The sequence below is a fragment of the Ictalurus furcatus genome, chromosome 5 (assembly GCF_023375685.1).
Source record: "Ictalurus furcatus strain D&B chromosome 5, Billie_1.0, whole genome shotgun sequence".
In the NCBI taxonomy this organism is placed as follows: Eukaryota; Metazoa; Chordata; class Actinopteri; order Siluriformes; family Ictaluridae; genus Ictalurus; species Ictalurus furcatus.
In genome coordinates this window covers 26,419,776-26,442,135 of record NC_071259.1, presented here as the reverse complement: position 1 = coordinate 26,442,135, position 22,360 = coordinate 26,419,776, and the positions used below count along the sequence as shown (strand labels likewise).

Genomic DNA, 22,360 nt, shown 5'->3' with positions numbered 1-22,360 from the left:
CATTCACAAATGATGGATAAAGAGAATGACAAACAGATCGGTTATCGGTGTGTGATGGGGATACAGGGTTAGGGTTAGACCTTTTTAACTTGGATAATAGGCATGTGACATTCGAAGAGCAATATAGCATCAGAATATTTTACCAAAATGTTTTGCTTTATTTACTTTTCAGAACAACTCGTCCAGAATGACCAAGAGAAGAAATAAGCATTAGATTCTGCTGCACATTCTCCAATAGAGCCAAAAAAAAAAAAAAATCCAACAATAGTAGTAGTAATAATAGTAGTAATAATAATAATAATAATAATAATACATTAATCAATACCATATATGGAGTTTGTGTGAGCAAGACGAGGACCTAACATTGGTCACCGTGGATACCACCAGGACTAACTCAATGCACCAATAGCAGGAAAGGAAACAAGTCTTATTTAAATAAATGTTAATCAAAGCTTCGCACGGTCATAAAATGTTTCTAAAACTTCTCTGTTCAACCATTTTTTTGTTGCATTTTAGTACACTTTTTAGTCTTTCTTTCTGCAAACATTACTTTATGTCCTCTGATTTTTTTTTGTTTTGTTTTAAGTGTATGTCCATGGGAAGGGGGATGGGTCCTTGGCTGGATTTATTTGTTGCACTGGGTATGTTGTGCAAGTATGTTGAAGCACGATCAAGTGTGAAGTGTGTTTTGGTGTCCGCACGGCTGTCCTTGTTGCTTGAAGTTGGTTGAGGGTCACAGCTCGAGGACATGTAATGCTTCCATTTTACACCAGCGCGCTGATGTAGAGACTAATGTGGAGACTGCAGGTGTGTGTTTGTGCGAGTGTGTTTGGGATTGGCAGAGAGGATTTGAGGGTGCAAGAGGAAAAGAGGACAGGAGTTGAACATAAAAAGGAGTGTATGCCTACAAATTGTGGTGTGTTTAAATAAACTATATGTACTAGATTACTTAAGTGTTTGTGTGTGCATGTATGTGGAGTGTGTATCTGAGGTGTGTAAGGCACGGCCAGTCTCTGTCAGTCTCTGAGATCCATGCTGGAGCCGAACAGAGCCACCAGCTGCTCTTCGTAATGAGCAATGTTTCTCTTCATGATCTCCATACACGGGCCCAGCAAGCGCTCAAACGCCTGAATATCGATCACTGCAAAACACACACACATCAATGCCAAGCATACTGTTTAAGAAATGTCTTAAAGAAAGAATCACAGCTTTGACAATCAATTATTTGAAATAGTTTGGATTAGAGGTACACAGTGAATAAATTCAGACAAACAAGTGTAATTAAATTTAAAACCCTAGGAATGTTCATAGACCTCATAGACGCTTACCCAAGCATTTAACATCCCCGACGGCGTAAGCTGAGGCGGCTCGGGGTTTGTTGGTTACAAGTGCGAGCTCTCCAAAGTACTGCCCTCTAGTGCAGCGAGCAATTTCTACCTCGGCGTTATCCTGTCTGTCTGCTTTTGTCTGAAAAACAGAGACAGCTGTGCCAATTCTGTATTCGACGCAGTTCCTCTGTTCCCTCATCAAGCCAGTAAACATATTATACAAATATAATACCTGGCACTCAATGCTGAACCAACATGCCTTTAAGATTCATGGTGACTTAAATAGACTTTTTGTGCTTCCTTAACAAAAGAAAAGATGAAAAACAAACTTACTTTGCTCTTCATCATGATCTTCACATCCCCAGATTCAACAACATAAAAACAGTCTGCTTTATCGCCCTAAAAAACAACAGTCCTGTTCGATTACATGGTATTGAGTAAAACATCACTTAGTCAAAGAGATCAGTGTTTAAAAGCAGTAGCACAACTATTCCAACGGCACCTACACGGTATACTAATGCAAATCTTTATTCTGAGCTCATTCATGGCATGATGCATCTGTTCAAGCTCATTTTCACATGCGCACACTTCATACCTACCTGCATGATAATCCTCTCTCCATCATGAAAACTCTTCACCCCCAAAACATCAACAATCTTCATTCTTTCAGACAACTAAGACGGAGAGAGAGAGAGAGAGAGAGATAACAGTAAGCATCAATATGTTAGTACGCTTTTAATTTCAAGGCATTAAAATGTTTATTGCAGGTTAATGTACAGTTATAATGTAAATCAGAAATATGATCAAGTACACCACCGGTCAAAAGTTTAGATACGCTCAGTCTTTATTTTTCCACATTTTAGAATAATAATAATAAAATCATCAAAACTCTGGAATAACACAAATGGAACTATGGGAATTATGTTGTGATAAAAAAATCCAAAATAAATCAATATAATTTAGTATTTTAGCATCTTCAAAGTAGACCCCCTTTTTGCCTAAAATTTCCAGAAATGTATTCTTGGCGTTTTCTCAACCGATTTCTTGAGGAATCTCCCTGAGATGCTTTTTAAACAGGATTAAAGGAGTTCCCACCTACGCTGGACTCTCAGTGGCTGCTTTTTGGAATATTTCGCTCCAAATCATACATTAAAAACAATATTTTTTTGTAAATAAAATGTTAGTTTTCTAATGAAAGTAACGAATATGTTGGCACAATTATATTTTTGTTTAGAACACCGATTTCAAACATTTAATCATACACCTTCAGATCAAAAGGTTTTTAAGATCACGAGAAACATTTCAGTCAAGTGTCTCCAAACTTTTGACCGATAGTGTATACCAACAGACAAAATGATAATTACTAATATTTTACTTAATTCTAAAACCACATTCATCAACATTACTCAATTCTCAATTGCTACATGCCAATTTAAGAAAAAGGGAAAAAAAGGTTTAAAAGAACTTTGATAAATTTAAAACAAACACTTTTAGGCTTTTCTTTCATGCGCTACAAAAGGCATCTTCATTCACATTAAATGTTTAAAAGCTAAATGTGAACACAAACAGACTATAAATAAATAAATAAATATATAAGTAAATGAATAATTAGACACCACTGAATCAAAAATTGGAATTGCAAATAAAATGTTTATTTATTCATATCTGCATAAACAATATTAAAAATCATACATAGCATCTGCATCTTTTTTCATGTTGTCATTTATGATTATTAAATATTTACTTGCCAAGCCGTATGAGCCATCAGCAACACCATATGGTCAAATGTATGTTTCACTTTAATCCTTCTCAAGACTCAAGATTTCTCAAGATTTAACTGTTTATCTAGGGGCTGGAAGTAATTAACTTCAGTCTTGGTCACTCAAGAGGATCACTAGTAGCACGGCCTGATGCAAATATTCCCATATATGGCAACAGAGTAGACCAACTGCTAAATTAACTATAAAAAGAACAGTCTGGTACACATCAGTTCTGCAGTAGAAACCTTCCATCCAACACTGTGTGGGGACTGGATAACAGACCCAGAACACTACATTAAATTCAGTTGTAGGAGCTGTAGCTACTTATTTATATATTATTAGTATGCTTGCATAAGACACGAGCAAACACCAACAGCAAAATTTCACTGAATCTACTGAAGAATTTATTATCACTTCTTACCTCCAGAGATTTGAGGAGTGGCACAGACTCAATGAATCTCTCATACATCCTCCTCTTCTTCGCATTGTTCTTCACAATCAGCCTACGGAATGTTGCTCGATCCTGACACACACACACACACACACACACACACACACACACACACACACACACACACATCATATTTTCCTGTTCTAATCAATTTAAATCTCCCAGTTTTCAAGCAGAAGCGACTAGAAGTAACACCCTAATTTATTTGCAGAGGATGATCTCTTGGAACCACCTGAAGTGGATTTCCAAGGTGCACTTTAGCATTTTGCTGTAATGAAAATCAGAACCTCCAAATCTGAGGCCGGAAAGACTGGGATTCTCTCCCGGAGGAGACCTTGCCCCTGGTGATGTTTACGCATATTATTCGAGAGCCAAGGGAGCAAAACTGGCCGTGCTCTCTGGGTGGGAAGGATGGAATATTCCCTTCCCTTGTCTATCACAGCAACACTGGCCAAACGTGGGTGTCTGTGAGCTCACGTATACAGAAGAGAGCAAAGAAAGCTTTACTCATAGTGTGTTACACTACTCCGTTACCCAGCATGGACAGCAGTATGCAGGTTTCATGTGCACTGGAATCAGACTTCACCCTCCCTTCTTGGTAGATGTAGTATACTAGAGGAGAGCTGGCTGGTGGGTGGGAATTGGCAGGTGACCGAATTGGGGAGGGGGAAAAAAAAAGCAAGAACTTCTCTACTTATGTTGTTGATGTATACACTGTCCACAGTATATCTTTTTTTTAAATCCAACTACCCTAGAAAGAAAACTTCTACTTTCATAAAAGAAAACCTAATTTGATAAGCTGGTTTAAATAACTCAACTGGTTTATATATTTCTCAGTGGAGCAAAGCACCATGATGCTGTAGACTCTTTATTGAATCCTGCCGCCTGTCACACCACACACACCGAGGACGTGGACTATCTGTTGGTAGGAACTATTCTTACTAGACATATCAATTAGCTTTCTAGCATTAACGGATGCTAGACAATCTTTCCAGAATCAGGAATATGAGGGGAAACCGTGTCTAAACTGAGAAAAATAGAGTAGAGTGCAGCACAAAAACCATCCCTGCGTCCCAACTGGCATACTATCCGTACTCAACAGTATCCGAGATTAGAATTAGTGTGTCCCAAACAGTATGTAGTACATGTTGGAATGAGTATCCCAAAGGTACCCGGATGGTCTACTATTTCCTGTAGATTTTCAAAGTGTGGATCTGTGGACACTTTTTCAGCTAATAGTACCCACAACTCCATGCGTGAAGCAGGAGGGGTTTTGTGACCGCTTGAATCGCAGAATTCAAGCATGCATTTTAGAGAGGTGTAAATGAACTGTAGAAAACTAAATCAAGGGAATGATAAATTAAATTATATAATATAAATTATAGAAGGCATAATGAATAAAGACAAGCTGAAATGCAACGAGGAGTTTGTTTACGGTGACAGAGTTCTCTTCCGGGCAACTACGTTCAGCCCGGTTCCCGCTGCACAGATAAACACCGAAAAGCGCAGACAATCACAAACTTTTAAAAAAAAGTTGGCTGTTGGATTTAGAATGCTGGGAAACACGACTGTCATGTTCACACTGCCCCAACAGACACCAGACAACTTTTTTATTTATTTATTTTATATTATTTATTTATTTTTTTGCAGTCATTCAGACTGGTTTAAAAATGGATGATCCTTTTACCACAATCAAATTTTACAGTTACTAGCGTCTTTACGTGTCGGTTTTCACCTGAAAAGACGAAGGGTGAAATGAAAGAGGTTGTGGATGAAGCCTTGGTGTGAGAGACAGGGTGCTTACTTACATTTATACAGAGAACTGCACTCAGAAGATGTGCAAAGCTTTCAAAATATTGCTCGGTTTGTCCAGGGGCGTAACCTGGCTTGGGCATTCAGGGCTGTAGTCCCGGAGACGTTTTCTTTAGCCCTGAATAATTCTCCACTTGGAGCAGTTTGTCAGTTTGTAACTGAACGTCAGTAAAAGAAGACGGCAGTATTGTAATTTTTTATCTTCAGTGATCCGAGGAGAGACCAATCAGACAGGGTTTACAGGGAAATACGTGGAAATACGCTCATCTTATTGGCTGACAGCTCTCAATTCTGCCAAACACTAGCTCATACAGTCAGTGTGAGAGAAAAATGGACATAACGGGTTGAAACGTCACATGAACATGATATGAGCAGAGTATAAGGACAGATAACGTACTTTTCATGGCACCGTAGCAGCTAAACCCATACAATGATAGCTTAGTTGTGCCTCCTCTTGGCCAGGGACACCAAACTAGCCTAGTCTTGTCTAGAGATAGCAAAAAAGTTGATATTTTCTCGGTCCTTTAGTCCTGCAGACAGCGATAACACCCGAGGCAAGTTTTATAATAAATCCAACTTTTTTGTCCAATTTTCACGTTTTTTAAGCAACTAGTCCTCAAATACAAGAAAAAAATGCATGGAACCAGCCTAACACGTCGCGCTCGGGTTTTCGTTTCTATGGAGTTTGCAGGGATGCTTGCCTCATCGTCATGGCAACGGTTCATGCCCAGGTCAGATTACGTCGGGGTTTGTTGGAAAAATCACACTAAAATCATACTCGGACTTTAAACGACCCGACAGACGCCGATTGAACAGAACAGCGACAGGGTTAACACACTGATCCGACAAAACCCGACAAACATGTCTGTTGGCGTTGGTCGGCGTCTGTCTGTGCAGTGTGAACCAGACTTTACATGACGTGTTCGTATGTCCCAGTACTTGCATACTCTTAAAAGTATGTACTTTTTCTTCACAAAAACAGTACATCATTTTAGTACATAGTATAAGTAGGCGAATTGGGATGCAGGTTATAACTTTAACTGCAAGGTGACTGGATGTTGTGGTAGCATTAAACACTTCATCAAACGAAAACAGCTTGCAAGACTCAAATAAATGATTTATATCCTTGCAAGTAAGGTAGCCCAGTCATTGTGCTTCACTGTGTAACCTTGAGGTTTTGTGTTAGCTAAATGGTGTGTGTGTTCAGGCTGCTATTATAGGCTACACTCAGCCATCAGTGAAGTTACATCGAGCAGTGTAGTATGTCAAGCTCAACTACCCACTTGGTGGTGCTGTAGACCCGAAATGTGACACGACATCATCTCCTTCTCTCATATATATACACACACAGTAACATGAATTGTGCATTAATAAATGCTCACTCACTTGCGCATTCTCTCTTACAAAAACTTCAACAAAATGAAGTACATATTAATGAATGCTCACACAGACACACACACATACTCACCAGTCCCCACAGGGCCCCCTCCTGCTTGGAGATGATGGTAGCAGCTCGAGGTGTGTTGTACATAAGCGCCAGCTCTCCAAAGCTGCCCTTGTTATTGTACTGACCAACGCAGCAGCCCACGCCATCCTTCTGCACCACAATATCATACACGCCCCTGCAACAGAAACAAAATGCCACTTAACACTGGCACAACACATTCCTCCAAGGTTTACGTTCATTGTGTTCTGTTGTTCCCATCTGACAAGCACCATTTCAAGATGGTCCAGGGTTCAGGTCTAGATCTCGAACAGAAACCACAGGTGGGAGAAATGTTCCTGTACTGTTGGAGTGATGTTGGAATTAGGAATTAGTCTGATCGGCGAAACAAAACCCACTCCCACACAGCGTCAGCTTGCAACGGTTTCTAAATGTTAACGCATATTAATGAAGTAAAGTGCAGAGAGTATCCCACACTTCTCAAAGCATCCAGAGAAAAGCAGGAGAAAATAAAGTGGATGAATAAAAAATGTGGAAAAAAGGTACAGTAAGGAAAGTTTGTCAGAACTAAAGACATCAATTTGATTAGAACTAATTACAAATCAAGACCATTCTGAGCTTCAAGTGATAAAGCCTTTCTCCATTTATAGACTTAAACATCATTTCAAGAAATGAAAATTTTTGGGGACAACGGCCATTTTTTTTGCAAGACAAGTTTTGTGGCTTTTAGTATGAATGTGTCAGCCTTAAGGTTATCTATAAGCTTGTGTGCTCCAAAGCAATGACAAAATTCACATTTAGAAGATAGATACATGCGTTCAAAATTTACAGTCTCTCTCTACCACCAGTACGAATCAACAATTTTTCTGACATCATTCTGCACTTTAGCTTCATCAGAGTTTCTGTCCAATCAAATGCTCTCTAGAATCTGTGAAAGTGCCCCAACGTTATAAAAATACATGGTACTAACGGTGAAGCACGGCTTAACCTGGGCTGAGAGGTAAGCTGAGCACTATATAGGGTGATTATAATGGGGGTGGGGCCACCCGATATATCCCGCCCTGACTTCCTGTTTCAGTGGAAATTACGTCAAAACATCGAATAACACTGTGCTTTTCAAGGGACTTCATGGAGACTTTAAATACATCATTCCACTCTTTGAATCATGCTTGAATTACATCACTCCACTCTTCCACAAAGATGCTCACAGGAGAAATGACATTAAAATGAAATTCAGGGTTCTACAGTGCAGAACTGTTAAGAATAATAAGCATTACAATTCTAATACAAAATGTTTAAATGGCTCACAAATGGCATACATTAATCTCTGTGGCATATTCAGAAGTACATTATATTTTTACATTTATTTTATTACTGCTTTTAAAACCTTTTTGACACACAATTACCTTTCAATGACGTAGAAATTATCCCCGTCATCTCCCTGATCGATTACGTGCTCTTGCGGCTGCACAAGCACTTCAAACATGGCATCCAGCACTTCTGAAAACTGCTCCTGTTAACACCATAGCGGGGGGAACAGTTGAGCATAAACATGCACATATATTAAAGACAATTTGGGGTGTGTGTGTGTGGTGTGTGTACCTGGTCGAGAGCTTTAAACAGCAGTATGTCTTTGCAAGCCTCCTGTAACCTGCATCTTTGCTCATCTGTTTTTGGGTGAACGACTCTTGGCTCAGAGTCTTCCTCCTCTTCATCAGGGTTAAACGCCTCCGCGCACACTGCGAGTAGAATATTAGTGGTAAAAACACAAAACACTCTTAAACAAGTTGTTCCGATTAAGACACAGGAGGCTAGAAAGGTTCATCTCGGTTCATCTCCTGCCCCTGCCCCACTGTGCTACCTTAGAAAATGCTAGGAAAACTATTAATAGAGGGTGTAGAAGTGCATCCCGCTGGACTAATAGCCACAGGGTGCGAGTAGATTAGGTTTGCTCTTTACTGTACTTATGATCTTTGAGTCAGAATAATGTCATAAATCTTAGAAACAAATACAGTGTTTCCCACAGATGAAAATATACTACTCAGGGGGAGGATGGAGGACCGGTCGGAGGACCGGGTGGAGGACGTGGATGTGTTTTAGGAGATCTATTGTGTGTCTTTTTTTTAATATAGACATTATATTAACCATCATTAACTATGATGAATATGGCAAACAAATATGACTTCTTATTAATAAATCCTAAGCCTATTTTATTTCTTGCTGTGCTATATGCACTTTCAGTTCACTTTCAGTCACGGACTGAGGATACTGCTTAAAAGGTTATCGTCATTTCCTCTCATTGTTGACTAACAACTGTAAGTTTACATCAGATTAATATTTACTTCCTTATCAAGACATTTACCTTCCATTTGTTCTATCCGCATTAAATCTTTCTAATCTTGAATTAAAAATTTCTAATCTAAAATTCAGCTTCATTAACCAGCTATGATTTCTGGTCAAATTTCTTCAATTACTTCAACTGAAGATTCGTCTCGGATAAATAACCCTTCATTCTGATAACAAGCCTATTTTAATCAAACCCTGGTCTGTTTTTCATCCCTTGGTGTGGTTCTTTAGGCAGGTGAGAACACAGTAATCACACTCAGGTGTGAACCAAAACATCCAGTCAGTGTGTCTGTCCAGTTCAGGGTGGACTCTAGTACAGTTCGATTGCAGTGACTATGCGATTTAACTCTGAATCGACCTGACTGCAGGAAGTAAACCAAACATGTTTATTATGGGATGTGAGCAGCCATTTTGTAAATGCGAGCTCCTAGGCACAAACTGAGCCAAAGGACAGAGCTGCTGCACTGAAATACAATGGGGTCGGGATGAATGGAGAAATGAACAAAAAGAGAAAATCAGTGGATGTGAACAAGTGTTTAAAACTACTTCTCTATATAATTATGTAATCATTCATTTAGCGTCAGTGCCGTGTTCTCCATGTTTGGGTGATTGTTGTGATTTTTATGTGCAATTGGCAAATGTTTGTTTACCTTTTCTGTTATCATATTTCTAACCAATGAAGGCAAGATTTTTACAAGTACATTTTCAGCCCTAAACACCCCTAAGCCAACTTTTTTTTTTTTTGCTTTATGGTTGGTTTACTTATGTGCAGTGTAAAACCAAACAGTAAATGAAACAGTAAATTGCTGGATTTAGCAAACAGACTAAAGTATGAAAGCATTCCAAGCTATACTTGCTGTCAAGGAAACAAACTGAAATCATATAAGCCTACTCAACAATAATACAAGCGAGGCAGAATTCTAAATTCAAGTGTGTTACAGTGAGATTACGCCTCTTACACATATATCCAATAATAACAAAAAAGCTACGATCATTCGAGTATATCAATCATTTAGGCAACAATCTTCATATTAGGCTTTTTGTCAGGACATCTTTTTCTAGATCCACTCTTCAATCCCTTCCTGCTTATAAAGAGGCATGCGGGCTAAGAGAGGATACTTATTAATTGGCAGAGTTTTTGGAAGTTCAAAATAGAGGTCGACCAATTGATCGGTTTTGCCGATTAATCGGCACCAATAACGACTGCGGGAAATCGGTTATCCGCGAAAATACACACCGATAGTTTTTCCCGGTTGCCTCCGTTGTGGGATTGGCTGAGAAAGGTCCGCTGTCATTATACAGTACGAGAGCGGCCTTTAGAGACGAAACTATCACTGACAAATTTTGTTGTGTTATTTGTAGTGTTTTTGATTCATTTTGGAGGTCTCTATTTTTATTTGGAGTTACTTTTTGGTTCAGTTTGGATGTATATCTTTTATTTACTTTAATATTTATGTATTTATTTAATTAAAAAAAAAGTACAGTACGTTTTCATGGTACAGTCAGTACTGTTTATTTTTATTATAAAAAGTTCAGCAGTATTTTACTGTGAGTGTTGTGTTATCATTCAGTATCAGTTTTAAAAACTATCGATTGATTAATTGGTTATCCGCAGGTGCTGCCCAACTTAGTTATCGGTAACGGTCAAATCCACTATTGGTCGACCTCTAGTTCAAAGAAATCTGAGGCAGCTGAAAGAGCTTTTAAAGAGTCATCAGATATCGCTGCCAACAAGAAGTTAATACTGATTTGAAATATTTTTATCGATCAGTCTCATTCTGGTGAAAATGTGCTGTGTAATTATGTTAAAGTGGATTATTCTACTGAGCAGTGCAATGTGGGAGCAAGATGCTTTATTTTAAGTACGTCAGACTATGTTAGTTTTATTACTGAATACTTTATTGCTGATGGCTGGTCATGGTCATGAGCTCTGACAGACTGGAGCTCTGCTCTATGTATGTGCACATGCAGTTTAACAATTTTTTTTTTTTTTGCCATTCAAAGTTACAAGCTAGCAACCAAACTCATGTATTACTCATGTGTCAATTTTTGATCATGTTACAACCAAAGTAATAAAACAAAACTAATTTTTAAAAAAGTAATATACTTTGTTGGCCAACCCAAGTTTGGGAAACACAGAGAGATCAAAAAAAGTTATTTACAAAAAAAACCCCCAAAACTTTCCTGATCTTGTCTGTAAAACTAGGTAGAGTAAACATGATAAACACATTCATATGAGGTCTTTAAGTAATATTTACAATAACAGAATATCCATCTGTTGGGCATGATATCAGTAAGCATACTAAAAGGGAGGGGCATAATTACCAAGATACACACTCTTAGGAGGAAATGATTGAGCAATGCCAAGTCACTCTCACACACTTTCTAAACTGCATGATTAGTTTAATGACGTCAAGAACTCACCCGACACTCTCCGGTTAAATCTGCTGGGGGGAGGCGCTGTGGAGAGAGAGAGAGAGAGAGAGAGAGAGAGAGATTATTAAATTTAACTGTCTCTTTGCATTGTAAACACAGAGACAGTGTCTCAGCAGTTGTGGTGAATGTAAACATCTTCCACTTGTCTCTGTGGTTACCAGGTAGGCGTGCTGAACTGCCTGCAAGATTGGTAGCAGTGGGTGAGTGTGCAAGATAGTGTGTGCGCGCACACACACACACACACACACACAGGTGGATGTACTGGCATGCTATTAGTCTATAGTCTATTAGTCATTCCACTACACTGTATTTCTTACTGAGCTGTTATAATCTATTAACTCCATAGTGTGAAAGTGAGCCTTAGGAACACTCACCTAACACTGAGAACACACACACACACACACGTTCTTGTGGGAGTACTGTGGTAAACATCTACAGTGCAGCATTCCCCCTCCCCCCATTTTGTGATCAGAAAGCTAAACTTAACAGTAAAATATCGTTTACAATGTACTTTCAGAGAGAAACCAAATGAGACTGCGTTTGTGTAAGCTTAATTCTAGGAGGAGCTTAATTTCTACTAAGCTCTCATTCTATGCTCTCAGGTTATAGGAATTTTTAAGTAATGCAGGTGTGGATCCTCTGGGGTAGGACTGCACGATAATGACTAGAATGTTAATTATGACAATTTGGCTCAATATTTAAGTCAACAATGACCTTGCACTTTCATCAAAATCGAAAGAAAATGACTTTTATTGTACATTAGAGGCAAATAAATACAGTTAAAAACCTATGAATGGGGATTTCCTTATTTAAAGCACCAATATTTTTTTTTTAATCTAACGACAACCACTAAGCTAACTTTAGCTAAACTGACCATTATTGCATAACAAAATGATCAGGCCCAAAATACTGTCACATCTGTAGTCCTACCTCAGGGGAATTTCACACATAAAATGATTAACACTTCTAAAGATGACTTGATTGCTTTCAGAATATTTACACTTAAAACTACACTTAAGACATTTACACTTACACAGCCCAAAAGTTGGGTTAGTTGGGTCCAGACTGTTGGACCTGTGAAAAACTACCATTAAGTTAACCTGAGAGATTCAGCAATTTGTGTGTACATGGAAATCACAAAATTAAATCCTATTTAGTGCAAAAGAGATTTTAACGTATATTCTCACTCCATGAACTGGACATTATATGGGCAAAAGTTGACCATCACACTTGACCATTGAGCCTCAGGGTTCAATTTTAGGCCCCTTACTTTTTAGCATTTATACATTTCCTCTTGGATTGCTCTTAAGATCACTCAGGCTAAATTATCACTTCTATGCAGATGATACTCAGATCTATATTCACTCTAAGCCTGGTCAAAATGTGGATGTTTCTTTTCTCTCACATTGTATTTCTGAGATAAAAACATGGACGACCCAAATCTTTTTGTCTTAATAGTAATAAGACTGAGGTTTTGCTTATTGGCTCTCCTCATCTGCTTCATAAAGCTGGTTCACTAATGTTAAACATAGACGGCTCTGTTTTGGTGTTCCAAACTAAATTTTTATTTTTTATTTTTTTAAATGTAGGAGTTATATTTGATTCGAGTTTGTCTTTCGACCCACATGTGCAGTATACTGTCAAGAATTCCTTTTTTCATCTCAGAAATATTGTTACTTCACCCTATGCTATCTTTTCCTGTAACTGAAAGGCTTATCAACACTTTTGTTTTTGCTAATATTGATTACTGCAATGCACTTCTTGCTGGGGTTCCTAAAACCACACTCAATAAATTGCAATGTGTGCACAATTCTGCTGCTAGGATCCTGACTAGTGTCAGGAGAAATGAGCAGAACATCCAATACTGAAGTCCTTGCACTGGCTCACGGTCAGGTTTGCATTGATTTTAAAATCCTTATGTTCACATATATAAGGCGCTGCATGGTCTGGCCCCTTAGTATCTGTCTGCGCTTTTAACTTTACAGTATATACTCCCAATCGTCATTTGTGCTCCTCTCAAGTGTGCCTGTCCCACACAAACTGTTGCGCTCTGTTGGGACTCTGCTCATAGAGATGCACAGAATTTAAGCATTTTTAAATATAACCTAAAATAATTTTTTTTAGGTTAGCTTTTTCTTGATGGTTTTAACCATTTTGTTAAACCATTTTGGGTTTTTTTTGTTTTTTGTAAGCTTTGTGTTTTTATCTGAGAAGCTGATTTAAAGGTGCTATATAAAAATAAAGTTTATTACTCTTATATTTGGTTCTTCCAAAAACTGTTGCCACAAAGTCGGAAGCACACAATTATCTAGAATGTTTTTGTATGCTGTAGAATTACAATTTCCCTTCACTGGAACTAAGAGGGCCAAACCAGTTCCAGCATGACAATGTCTCTGTGCACAATGTGAGCTCCATGTAGACATGATTTGTTAAAGTTGGAGTGGAAGAACTCGAGTGTCCTGCACAGAGCCCTGACCTCAACCCCACTACACACCTTTGGGATGAACTGGAACACTGACTGCACCCCAGACCTCCTCGCCAGACCTCCTCGCCAGACATCAATGCCTGACCTCTCTAATCCTCTTGTGGCTGAATAGACAAATCCGCACAGCCACGCTCCAAAATCAAGTGGAAAACCTTCCCATAACAGTGGTCATTATTATTAAAACAGTAAAGAAGGGACTACATCTAAATTGGGATGTCCAACACACATACATAGGTTTGACAGGCAGGTGTCCACAAACTTTTGGCCACAGTGTGAATTTTTCTAAACGTCAACAATAACAACGTGTGACAGCTCGGTCATATTTTATCGACTTGTGCCAGTAGATCTCCACGGTTTTACTGATTTAGCAGTTTGTGTGTATCCAGAGGTGGTTTCAATACTTCCGATAATCGCAAACTGATGGATGCTTTGGAAGAGTCTGTCAAATAATTGAGTTTCCATCAGTCATCTACCATCTTCACTGAAAGCCCAACAGACAGAAAATGACAGCCAATCAAATAAAAGCATGTGAACACACAGACTTGTTAAATTTATCATTATAATAAAACATTAGCCCCAGTGTAAAGCCTCAATTTATATTCCAGTATGCCAACATACTGGAAGTCTTTTACAAAAACATCTATAATGCAGTAATGAGATCGTATCCCTTGGTGATGCAGAACTCTGTGTCCGGAAGGAAAGGAAGCCGCTGGAAACATCCTGTAGTAAGTCATGGCCACCCAGATGTACAGTTTCATCCGTGAAGAGGCATTTGAGCTGACACATGAAAAATGAACACAGTGCAAATCGGGCTTAAGTCGTACCCTGGACTCTTAAATATAAAAGTACCAGACAAGGTTCCTCAGTGGGCTGCCATAGAAGAACCATTTAGGGTTCCCTAAAGAGCTGATTATCTTTAGCAGCGGTGGACAAATCCTAAATTGATCAGTTATGCCACCAGGAACGTGAAAGGAACTCTAATTTACTACCCAGGTCTATGTTTTTGTTGCACAGAAACATATTTGACTAAGCTAAAAAAAGTAAGAACTAATGTGATACGCAGAACAAACGGCAAACTAGCGAGTTCACTGCATTGATACAGACTAAGGGAAAGAAAGAGTTTAAGAACGTTATCCTCTTGCTGTAGCATGTTCATTTTGCATCCTCGAGAAAAAGTCAACATGAGCCGGCATGTTCTCTCCTGCACATAAAATATTTTATTCAAGTCCGGCCAGCAACTTTTCCCCCCCCACTCTTGATGCTTAACCATGAAAATAAATATTAAATATTAATATCTGTCACGCAAATAAAGCAACTTTTGAATTTGAATGGCTGCATGGAGTAAGCAGGAGTTGTTTGCTTTGCGTTGAATTGTATTTTGCTTGGTTACGTCAGGTGTTTCCACATACTTGTGTATTCCTGATAATGAAAAGTCGTCAATCATCCATGCATGCTAATGAAGCCACCTGATGACGCCACCATAGCAGATGGTGGGATTCAGAAGGTCTCTCAATAGATATAGCATCACACCGCTGTGAAGCGCATTAAGTTTTAAACACGCATACAAAATGAAAACGTTTGTTTTCCAAGCATCGACAAGGAGTAGATTTTGTTTTCTTGTTGTGGTTGTTGTACACTGGGCAACTCTGAATAACAATCTGATAGCCTGGCCATGAAATCTGATTTGTCCACCCCAGTGCAGTAGATTATTCTGTAGCCATTTCTGGTTGTTGTTACAGCAAACGGAATAACTATTTTCCACCTCAGGGCTGCGTCCACATTAATATATAATGGTGGAAAATATAATCTCGTTCGCTGTGGCAACATCCATCAAAATGTTCTTTGGTAGAAAAGCTGGTTTTGAGAATGCCCTTTTGTTTGTTTCCTACTTTTATGATAATTGTTTTAAGAGTAGGTTTAAAAATGATTCTGAAGGGAAAATCCACATCAGCAATGAAAATGGCACATGACACTGTCTGCATGTGGTTAATAGTTAGATAGGAATGAAGCAAACAATGATAGCACAGAGAAGAAAACTGATATTCATTCTCTTTCGCACGCATGTGAACGTTTCACAATCCGTCTACTTGAATGCCAGATCAACAGCACAAAGCGCACTAAAGTGTACAAGTGCACACTGAGAAAGAACCTGTTTATGCGTGTGCGAGTTCATCACCCTGATGGAGAACAGGTCTTAAACTCGCTCCTCCCTCACCCACAATGCAAAGCATAGTGTCACGGTCAATGTGGGTCTAATATTCGTGTGTGCACGCTCACTAGGGAGGGCGATGAAAAAATAGAAAGAAAGACGTGTACGTCATGTGAGACAGCAATCAACATCCAGGGGACTAGAGATTTCTAGTTTTCTTTCGCTCACACACACCAGAATTCAAACTGAGTCTCTCAGACACACACACAAGAATTCAAACGGAGTCTCTCACATTCACTCACACATACACCAGAATTCAAACGGAGTCTCTCACACTCACACACTCACTCTCACACACACCAGAATTCAAACCAAGTCTCACACATACACACACGAGAAAAGTGTAAGGCTGCAGCATGATTAAATACAGGTCACATTTCAAATTGTTGCAGCTGAACAATAATGAAGTGCATACACCTTTACAGCCTCTCTCCTCTTGTGTAATATTTTAAACCGGTGTCAAGCTTTGAGTGTGCCTGCATTAATTAAAACACACACACACACACACACACTTTTCTTTCCTAACATAAAACATTTGCACTTCTTATTTCTCTCTTCAAATTTATTTTGGAAAACTGTTTTTGGAAAAGGGAATCAGTGTGCTTACAAAAAGTCAGACTTTTCCACTGGATTCTGTTTTTCTCACACTCCTCCTTTTTCCTGCAATTAATCCCTGTGTCCTCTTTTTCTCTCTCTCATGGACTTCCCCGGCCATTCTGTCACACACTGCAGCCCTCAATCATTCCCTCCCCTTTTTCTCTTTCTTTACTGTGAACTACAGCCATAAAAGGCAGCGTCGTCCTGTAGTGTGCCAATGGAGTTAACTCTTTACTGACTGATAGACAAGTTCGACTTCACCCAAGGGTGGGTGAGTGCAAAAAGGGTGGGTGAGTGCAAAAAGGATGTGGCAGCAAGACAAAAACAAGGCCATATAAGACCAACAACATGAAACTGGAGAGTCTTCCATAGTTTACTACCCACAGCAGTACCATTTGAGACAGAATGCGGATCTCCAAACTGAACAAGGGCCTCAGTAAACAACTCTCAATGCATGTGTTTGAGGCAAGGTCAGTTCATCTAAATGATATCTTCTGTGATTAAACAAGGCCATCATTCGTCTGCTTTATCTGCTCTCTGATTGGACAAGGTTATAGCATGTCTCTGTATCTACATGGAACATTTCCTGCTTGAGCGCCTCAAGGACAATTAGATTTACTCATTTTTCGTAATGAAATTGAACACAATTTATCTGACTGATGCTGTGGGAGCACATTGTCGACAACCTCATGTTTTAGTGTAAAAGTAAATGCCCTCCCAAAGGAAAGAGCTGAATGTTTGACCAGGTGCAGGTGGCTTCTCTCACACTGCTGGAGGTTTAGATTGTATCCTGAACCGCTCTGTTCACCCTTGCCTTCAATCCCAACGAGCCCCATCCACTAATCAGATTGTCCAAGACGTCAGAAACAAACCAGTGGGGCAGTGTGAGCGTATTGGCGAGGGGTTAAGAGATTTAGAATAAAAAAGGAGCAGAATCCAGACAGACAGAGAGAGATTTCTCACCTTTATATATATATATATATATATATATATATATATATATATATATATATATATATATATATATATATATATATATATAAAGCCAATCAAGTTCATTTTGTGAATACCTGGTTTTAAGAAATTTTATCAATATAAATCAGGGTGGACAAATCAATAACTTGGGTACCTGGGACATGCAAATTTTGAATCGAAGCTATTTTCAATTCATGGTTGCCCAGCAGACATGTAAATTCAACCCCCTCAGTCGAGCTACAGTCATTTTGATAGTAGAATGGTTTCAATTAGGTCGATTAATTAGTGTGAATGGATGATCTTTTCAGAATCACAAACACACATTCATGTGGAAACAGACTCTCATAGCATAACATTCATCTTGTGATTAAACAGCCATCCAGCCATTTTCCATACCGCTTATCCTACACAGGGGGGACTCAGGGAACAAGGCGGGGGACACCCTGGACGAGGTGCCAACCCATCGCAGAGCACACTTGCACCCACATTCATACACCCATTCACGAGCTATGGACAATTTGAAAATGCCATTCAACCTACAACACGCGTCTTTGGACTGGGGAGGAAAGACCCAGAGGAAACCCCCAAAGCACATAGAAAACATACAAACTCTGCACACACATGACAGAGGTAGGATTTGAGCCCCCAACCCCAGAGGTGTAAGGCAAACGTGCTAACCACTAAACTCCCATGGTTTAATTGAACAAACAAGAGAATATAACTACTGATGTGGTAACGTTTTCTGTGGTAAAGTTTTCTGAGCTTTGTAGCAGTCTGTAAGTTTTCTGTAAGTATTCAGGACAGAAGAGTTTGTGCTTTGCAGTGATTGTCAACATAAGCTGCACTTTTTTTGTCTTATTAACTTCAAACCATAAAAGAAAGTAAGTCTAAGGATTTAATGACTGTCTATAGCTGCTATAATGTAAGTGCAAACAGGAACTAACTTGTCCTGCAGACGTTAAACATAACTACAAATAGTTCAAATGCGCAGTGTTGTTCATTAATACAATACAGTTGCAATCAAAATTATTTAACCCCCATTGCAAATCAGGTTTATTGTCAAAATTTACAGACTTTAAGCTGTTGAAAGCAATAGAAATAGTTCACTTGAAACACAACAAATGCTTCAAGTGGTTTCCCCAATTTCAACTGAAAATGCAACTTATAATGATTTCTCCAGTCTCAAAATTATTTAACCACCTGAATAGAATCCATAACAGCAGCACAAATATGCAAAACAGGTGTTGTCTCAAGCACACCTGATGCAACAAATCAAGGGTCTCATTAGTTGCACCAGGTGTGCTTGAGCTGGAACAACCCTCAAGTGACTGCAAAAGACCTGCAGCGAGACTTGGTGGCAACAGGCACAGAGGTTTCAGTGAGCACAGTATGACACATACTAAACACAGAAGGTTTTCATGCCAGAACTCCAAGACATACACCACTACTGACCCAAAACCACAATAAAAGTCAGCTCAAATTCATATAAATAAGCCACAGAAGTTTTGGGATTCTGTTCTGTGGAGCAATGAAACAAAACTGGAACTTTTCGGCACGATGGAGCAGCGGTATGTCTCGGAGGAATGAGAAAAAATAAAGAACAGTCAAGCATGGTGGTGGCTCTGTGATGCTCTGGGGCTGCTTTGCATCGTCTGGCACTGGAAACCTGCAGCATGTAGAAGGCAAGATGGATTCACTGAAGTATCAGGAAATCCTAGGAGAAAACGTCATGCCTTCTGTGAGGAAGCTGAAGCTTGAGCGTCATTGGATCTTCCAACAGGACAATGATCCCAAGCATACCTCAAATTCCACCAAGGCTTGGTTGCAGAAGTCGTCCTGGAAGATTCTACAGGGCCATCACGGTCACCTGACTTGAACTCCATCAAAAATCTCTGGTGGGATTTGAAGACGACGGTTGCAGCACGCAAACCCAAGAATATTACTGAACCAGAGGCCATTGCTCATGAGGAATGGGCTAAGATTCCTCAGGAACGCTGCCAGAAATTACGCATCTTGTTTGCAGCAGGTCATAAAGGCAAAAGGGTGCTCTAAGTACTAAAGATGCTTGCCACGAAGGGGTTTGAATAATTTTGAAAACGGAGAAATAAATACAAGTTGTATTTTCAGTTGAATTTGGGGAAACCACTTGAAGCATTCGTTGTGCTATTTCAATTGCTTTTGTTTGTTCATTTCAAACAGCTGAAAGTCTGTAAATTATGACAATAAATCTGATTTGCAATGGGGGTTGAATAAGTTTGACTGCAACTGTAAATATTATGATAGCTGGCAAATTACTGTAGTATGAGAGGAATGACGCACTTCAAGACTTACTGTTATAGGAAATTAAGCCACTTCAGGGTGGTAATAGTTTACTGCATTGCGTCAGGCCACATTGTACCACCCCGGTGTGATTATTTTCCTATAACAGTATGGCCCATTGTGTCATTCCTGACGTAATACATTTTTACTAGCAAACAAGCTCGTCGTACTTATTACAATACATTATTTACCACTTTTTGGCCTTGTCAAATTTTGGATAACCAAAACATGAGACCAGGCAGCACACGGGACCAGAGTTTCAAACTTGTCCAATGGTCTAGCTAATAAAACAGATAAAATAAGCCTTATTATTACATTTCTTTTCAACATTTTTCTTTTCCACCTTCATGAATAACTTCTACCATGATTTGTGTAATAATGTTTTCTACTCATCATCTGCTGCATAATTCACCACAAACAAAAAATTTAAAATGATCAAATCCTTTCAGCTGAAGCAATCATTTGGATTTATTTTCATTTGCAGTTGTTTTTTCACTTCTGAGTCGTTTATAGGCATCGTTTTAACTGCAGCCATCGCTTTGAAGAGTTGCTTAGTCCATTCACATGGGGACTGAAGGGTCGGATTGAAGTTTAAATCACTGCTGGCTGTGCCAGAGACAGTATACCTTTGTTACTTCGAAAGGAGCATGAAATTAAATTAGTGATTCCAATACACAAATATCCCTTTTAGATGGAAAGAAAACAGCATTAACACACCATTGTGCAAGTTTCTGTCTGAAAGGGTTATTTGAGCTTCTTATGTGGCTTTATAAAGAAAGAATTTGTTTATTAGAGGAAAAAAAAAAATCATATTTTTGGTCATACACCTCTTCAAGTCAACCGTTAACTATTTATAGCTTTTGAACACTGACTATTTATAATCTATTTTACTATATACTTGGCCAGTTTCCCATGACCACTCAATGTCAAACCCTGTGTGGATGAATATAACGTTTCAACAATGGAGCATGAACGTAGCAGCCTTTCCCTATCCTGTAAGCACTGACCTTACCACTAAGCTTTGTGAGAATATAACCCTGAACTAAAGTTTATTTTAGTGTGACCTACACGGGCCCATAACCTTAACATTTTTGCAAACACTCATTCATAACGTTTATTATAAACCGACTTGAAAAATTCTCTGTCAATACACAATATAAACCGTCGTTATAAACAGAGCTTCACTCAGCGGTAGTAAAAAAAAAAAAAAAAAAAAAAACCTGCATTCTCTGACTTAAATCACTGTGTCATTGTTATAGTCTCTTTCAGCATGTTGCTAGCTCGCAGACGAAACCCACGAGCTCTCGGCTACCAAAGTAGCCAGAATGCGGGCTCTGAACTGAGACACGAGTGTGTGAAAGACAAATAACGACTGATGAGTTTGTCCTCTCTTCCTCATTCTACTGTTGCCACAGACAGAAAATAGGGAAGTACCAAAGTCCAGATTATTATCCTAGCACACACACGCACGCACACACACAGGTAAGCACATTAAGAATGTGCTCTCTTTAACTGGCAGTAATTAAACGTTTTAGTTTTACAAAATTCAAATCTCAGACATTTGAGAAACAATATCTTCTGGATAGCAATACATTTACAAAAAAAAAACATTACAGTCACAATCTCGATTAGTTTTTCAATGATATTAAAATCAAGAACGGTGTCAATTCTGCATTTGCTTCTCCTTATTTACTGTGTCAATAACAAGTGTACAACATGACCTCACGTGAGTCTACAGAAGAAAAAAAAAAAAGGGAGAAGCAACGACTAAGCTCAAATGTATAAAATGAATGAATATGATGAATGAGAGTCATGGCTGCACACACGGGCTCACTCGAGACTTGGTACACATTTAATCAAAATCGTATTTATCAAATGGCTTATGAGTCACGCTCAGCAGAACACATACATCCATAGTTAATTATTTATCCAGTTAATATTGCTAGTTCCCTTTTAGCTTTAAGGGGACACACTGCACACTTGGGACTCAAATATGATTAAAGTTTTATATATTCCAGAATACTGTGTTACAAATATGCCAGTAGGTCAGTAACTCAAAATGAAGACAAGCTGTCATATCACAGAAATCCTTTGATCTTTTGATTTGATAAATATACATATTGAGCCTTGCAAATTTGGTCAAAGAATCATGTTCTCATCTGAAGTCTAAGTTGAAAAAAAATCCAATCCTGATTTAT

The 22,360-nt window shown here is 38.8% G+C and overlaps 1 protein-coding gene across 1 annotated transcript in view; it reads right to left on the bottom strand.

Annotated features, from left to right (window-relative positions):
- Positions 1–47: 47 nt before the first annotated feature.
- prkar2aa (protein kinase, cAMP-dependent, regulatory, type II, alpha A) overlaps positions 48–22,360 on the bottom strand; it is a 35,397-nt gene continuing 13,084 nt past the window's right edge. The window contains exons 2-10 of the mRNA XM_053625455.1: positions 11,566–11,601; positions 8,398–8,534; positions 8,202–8,308; positions 6,820–6,973; positions 3,510–3,611; positions 1,928–2,002; positions 1,662–1,727; positions 1,329–1,467; positions 48–1,141 (exon numbers count right to left, since the gene is read on the bottom strand). Coding sequence (XP_053481430.1) covers positions 1,017–1,141; positions 1,329–1,467; positions 1,662–1,727; positions 1,928–2,002; positions 3,510–3,611; positions 6,820–6,973; positions 8,202–8,308; positions 8,398–8,534; positions 11,566–11,601 — 941 coding nt within the window. The 3' untranslated portion in view covers positions 48–1,016. The remainder of the gene's footprint in view (positions 1,142–1,328; positions 1,468–1,661; positions 1,728–1,927; positions 2,003–3,509; positions 3,612–6,819; positions 6,974–8,201; positions 8,309–8,397; positions 8,535–11,565; positions 11,602–22,360) is intronic.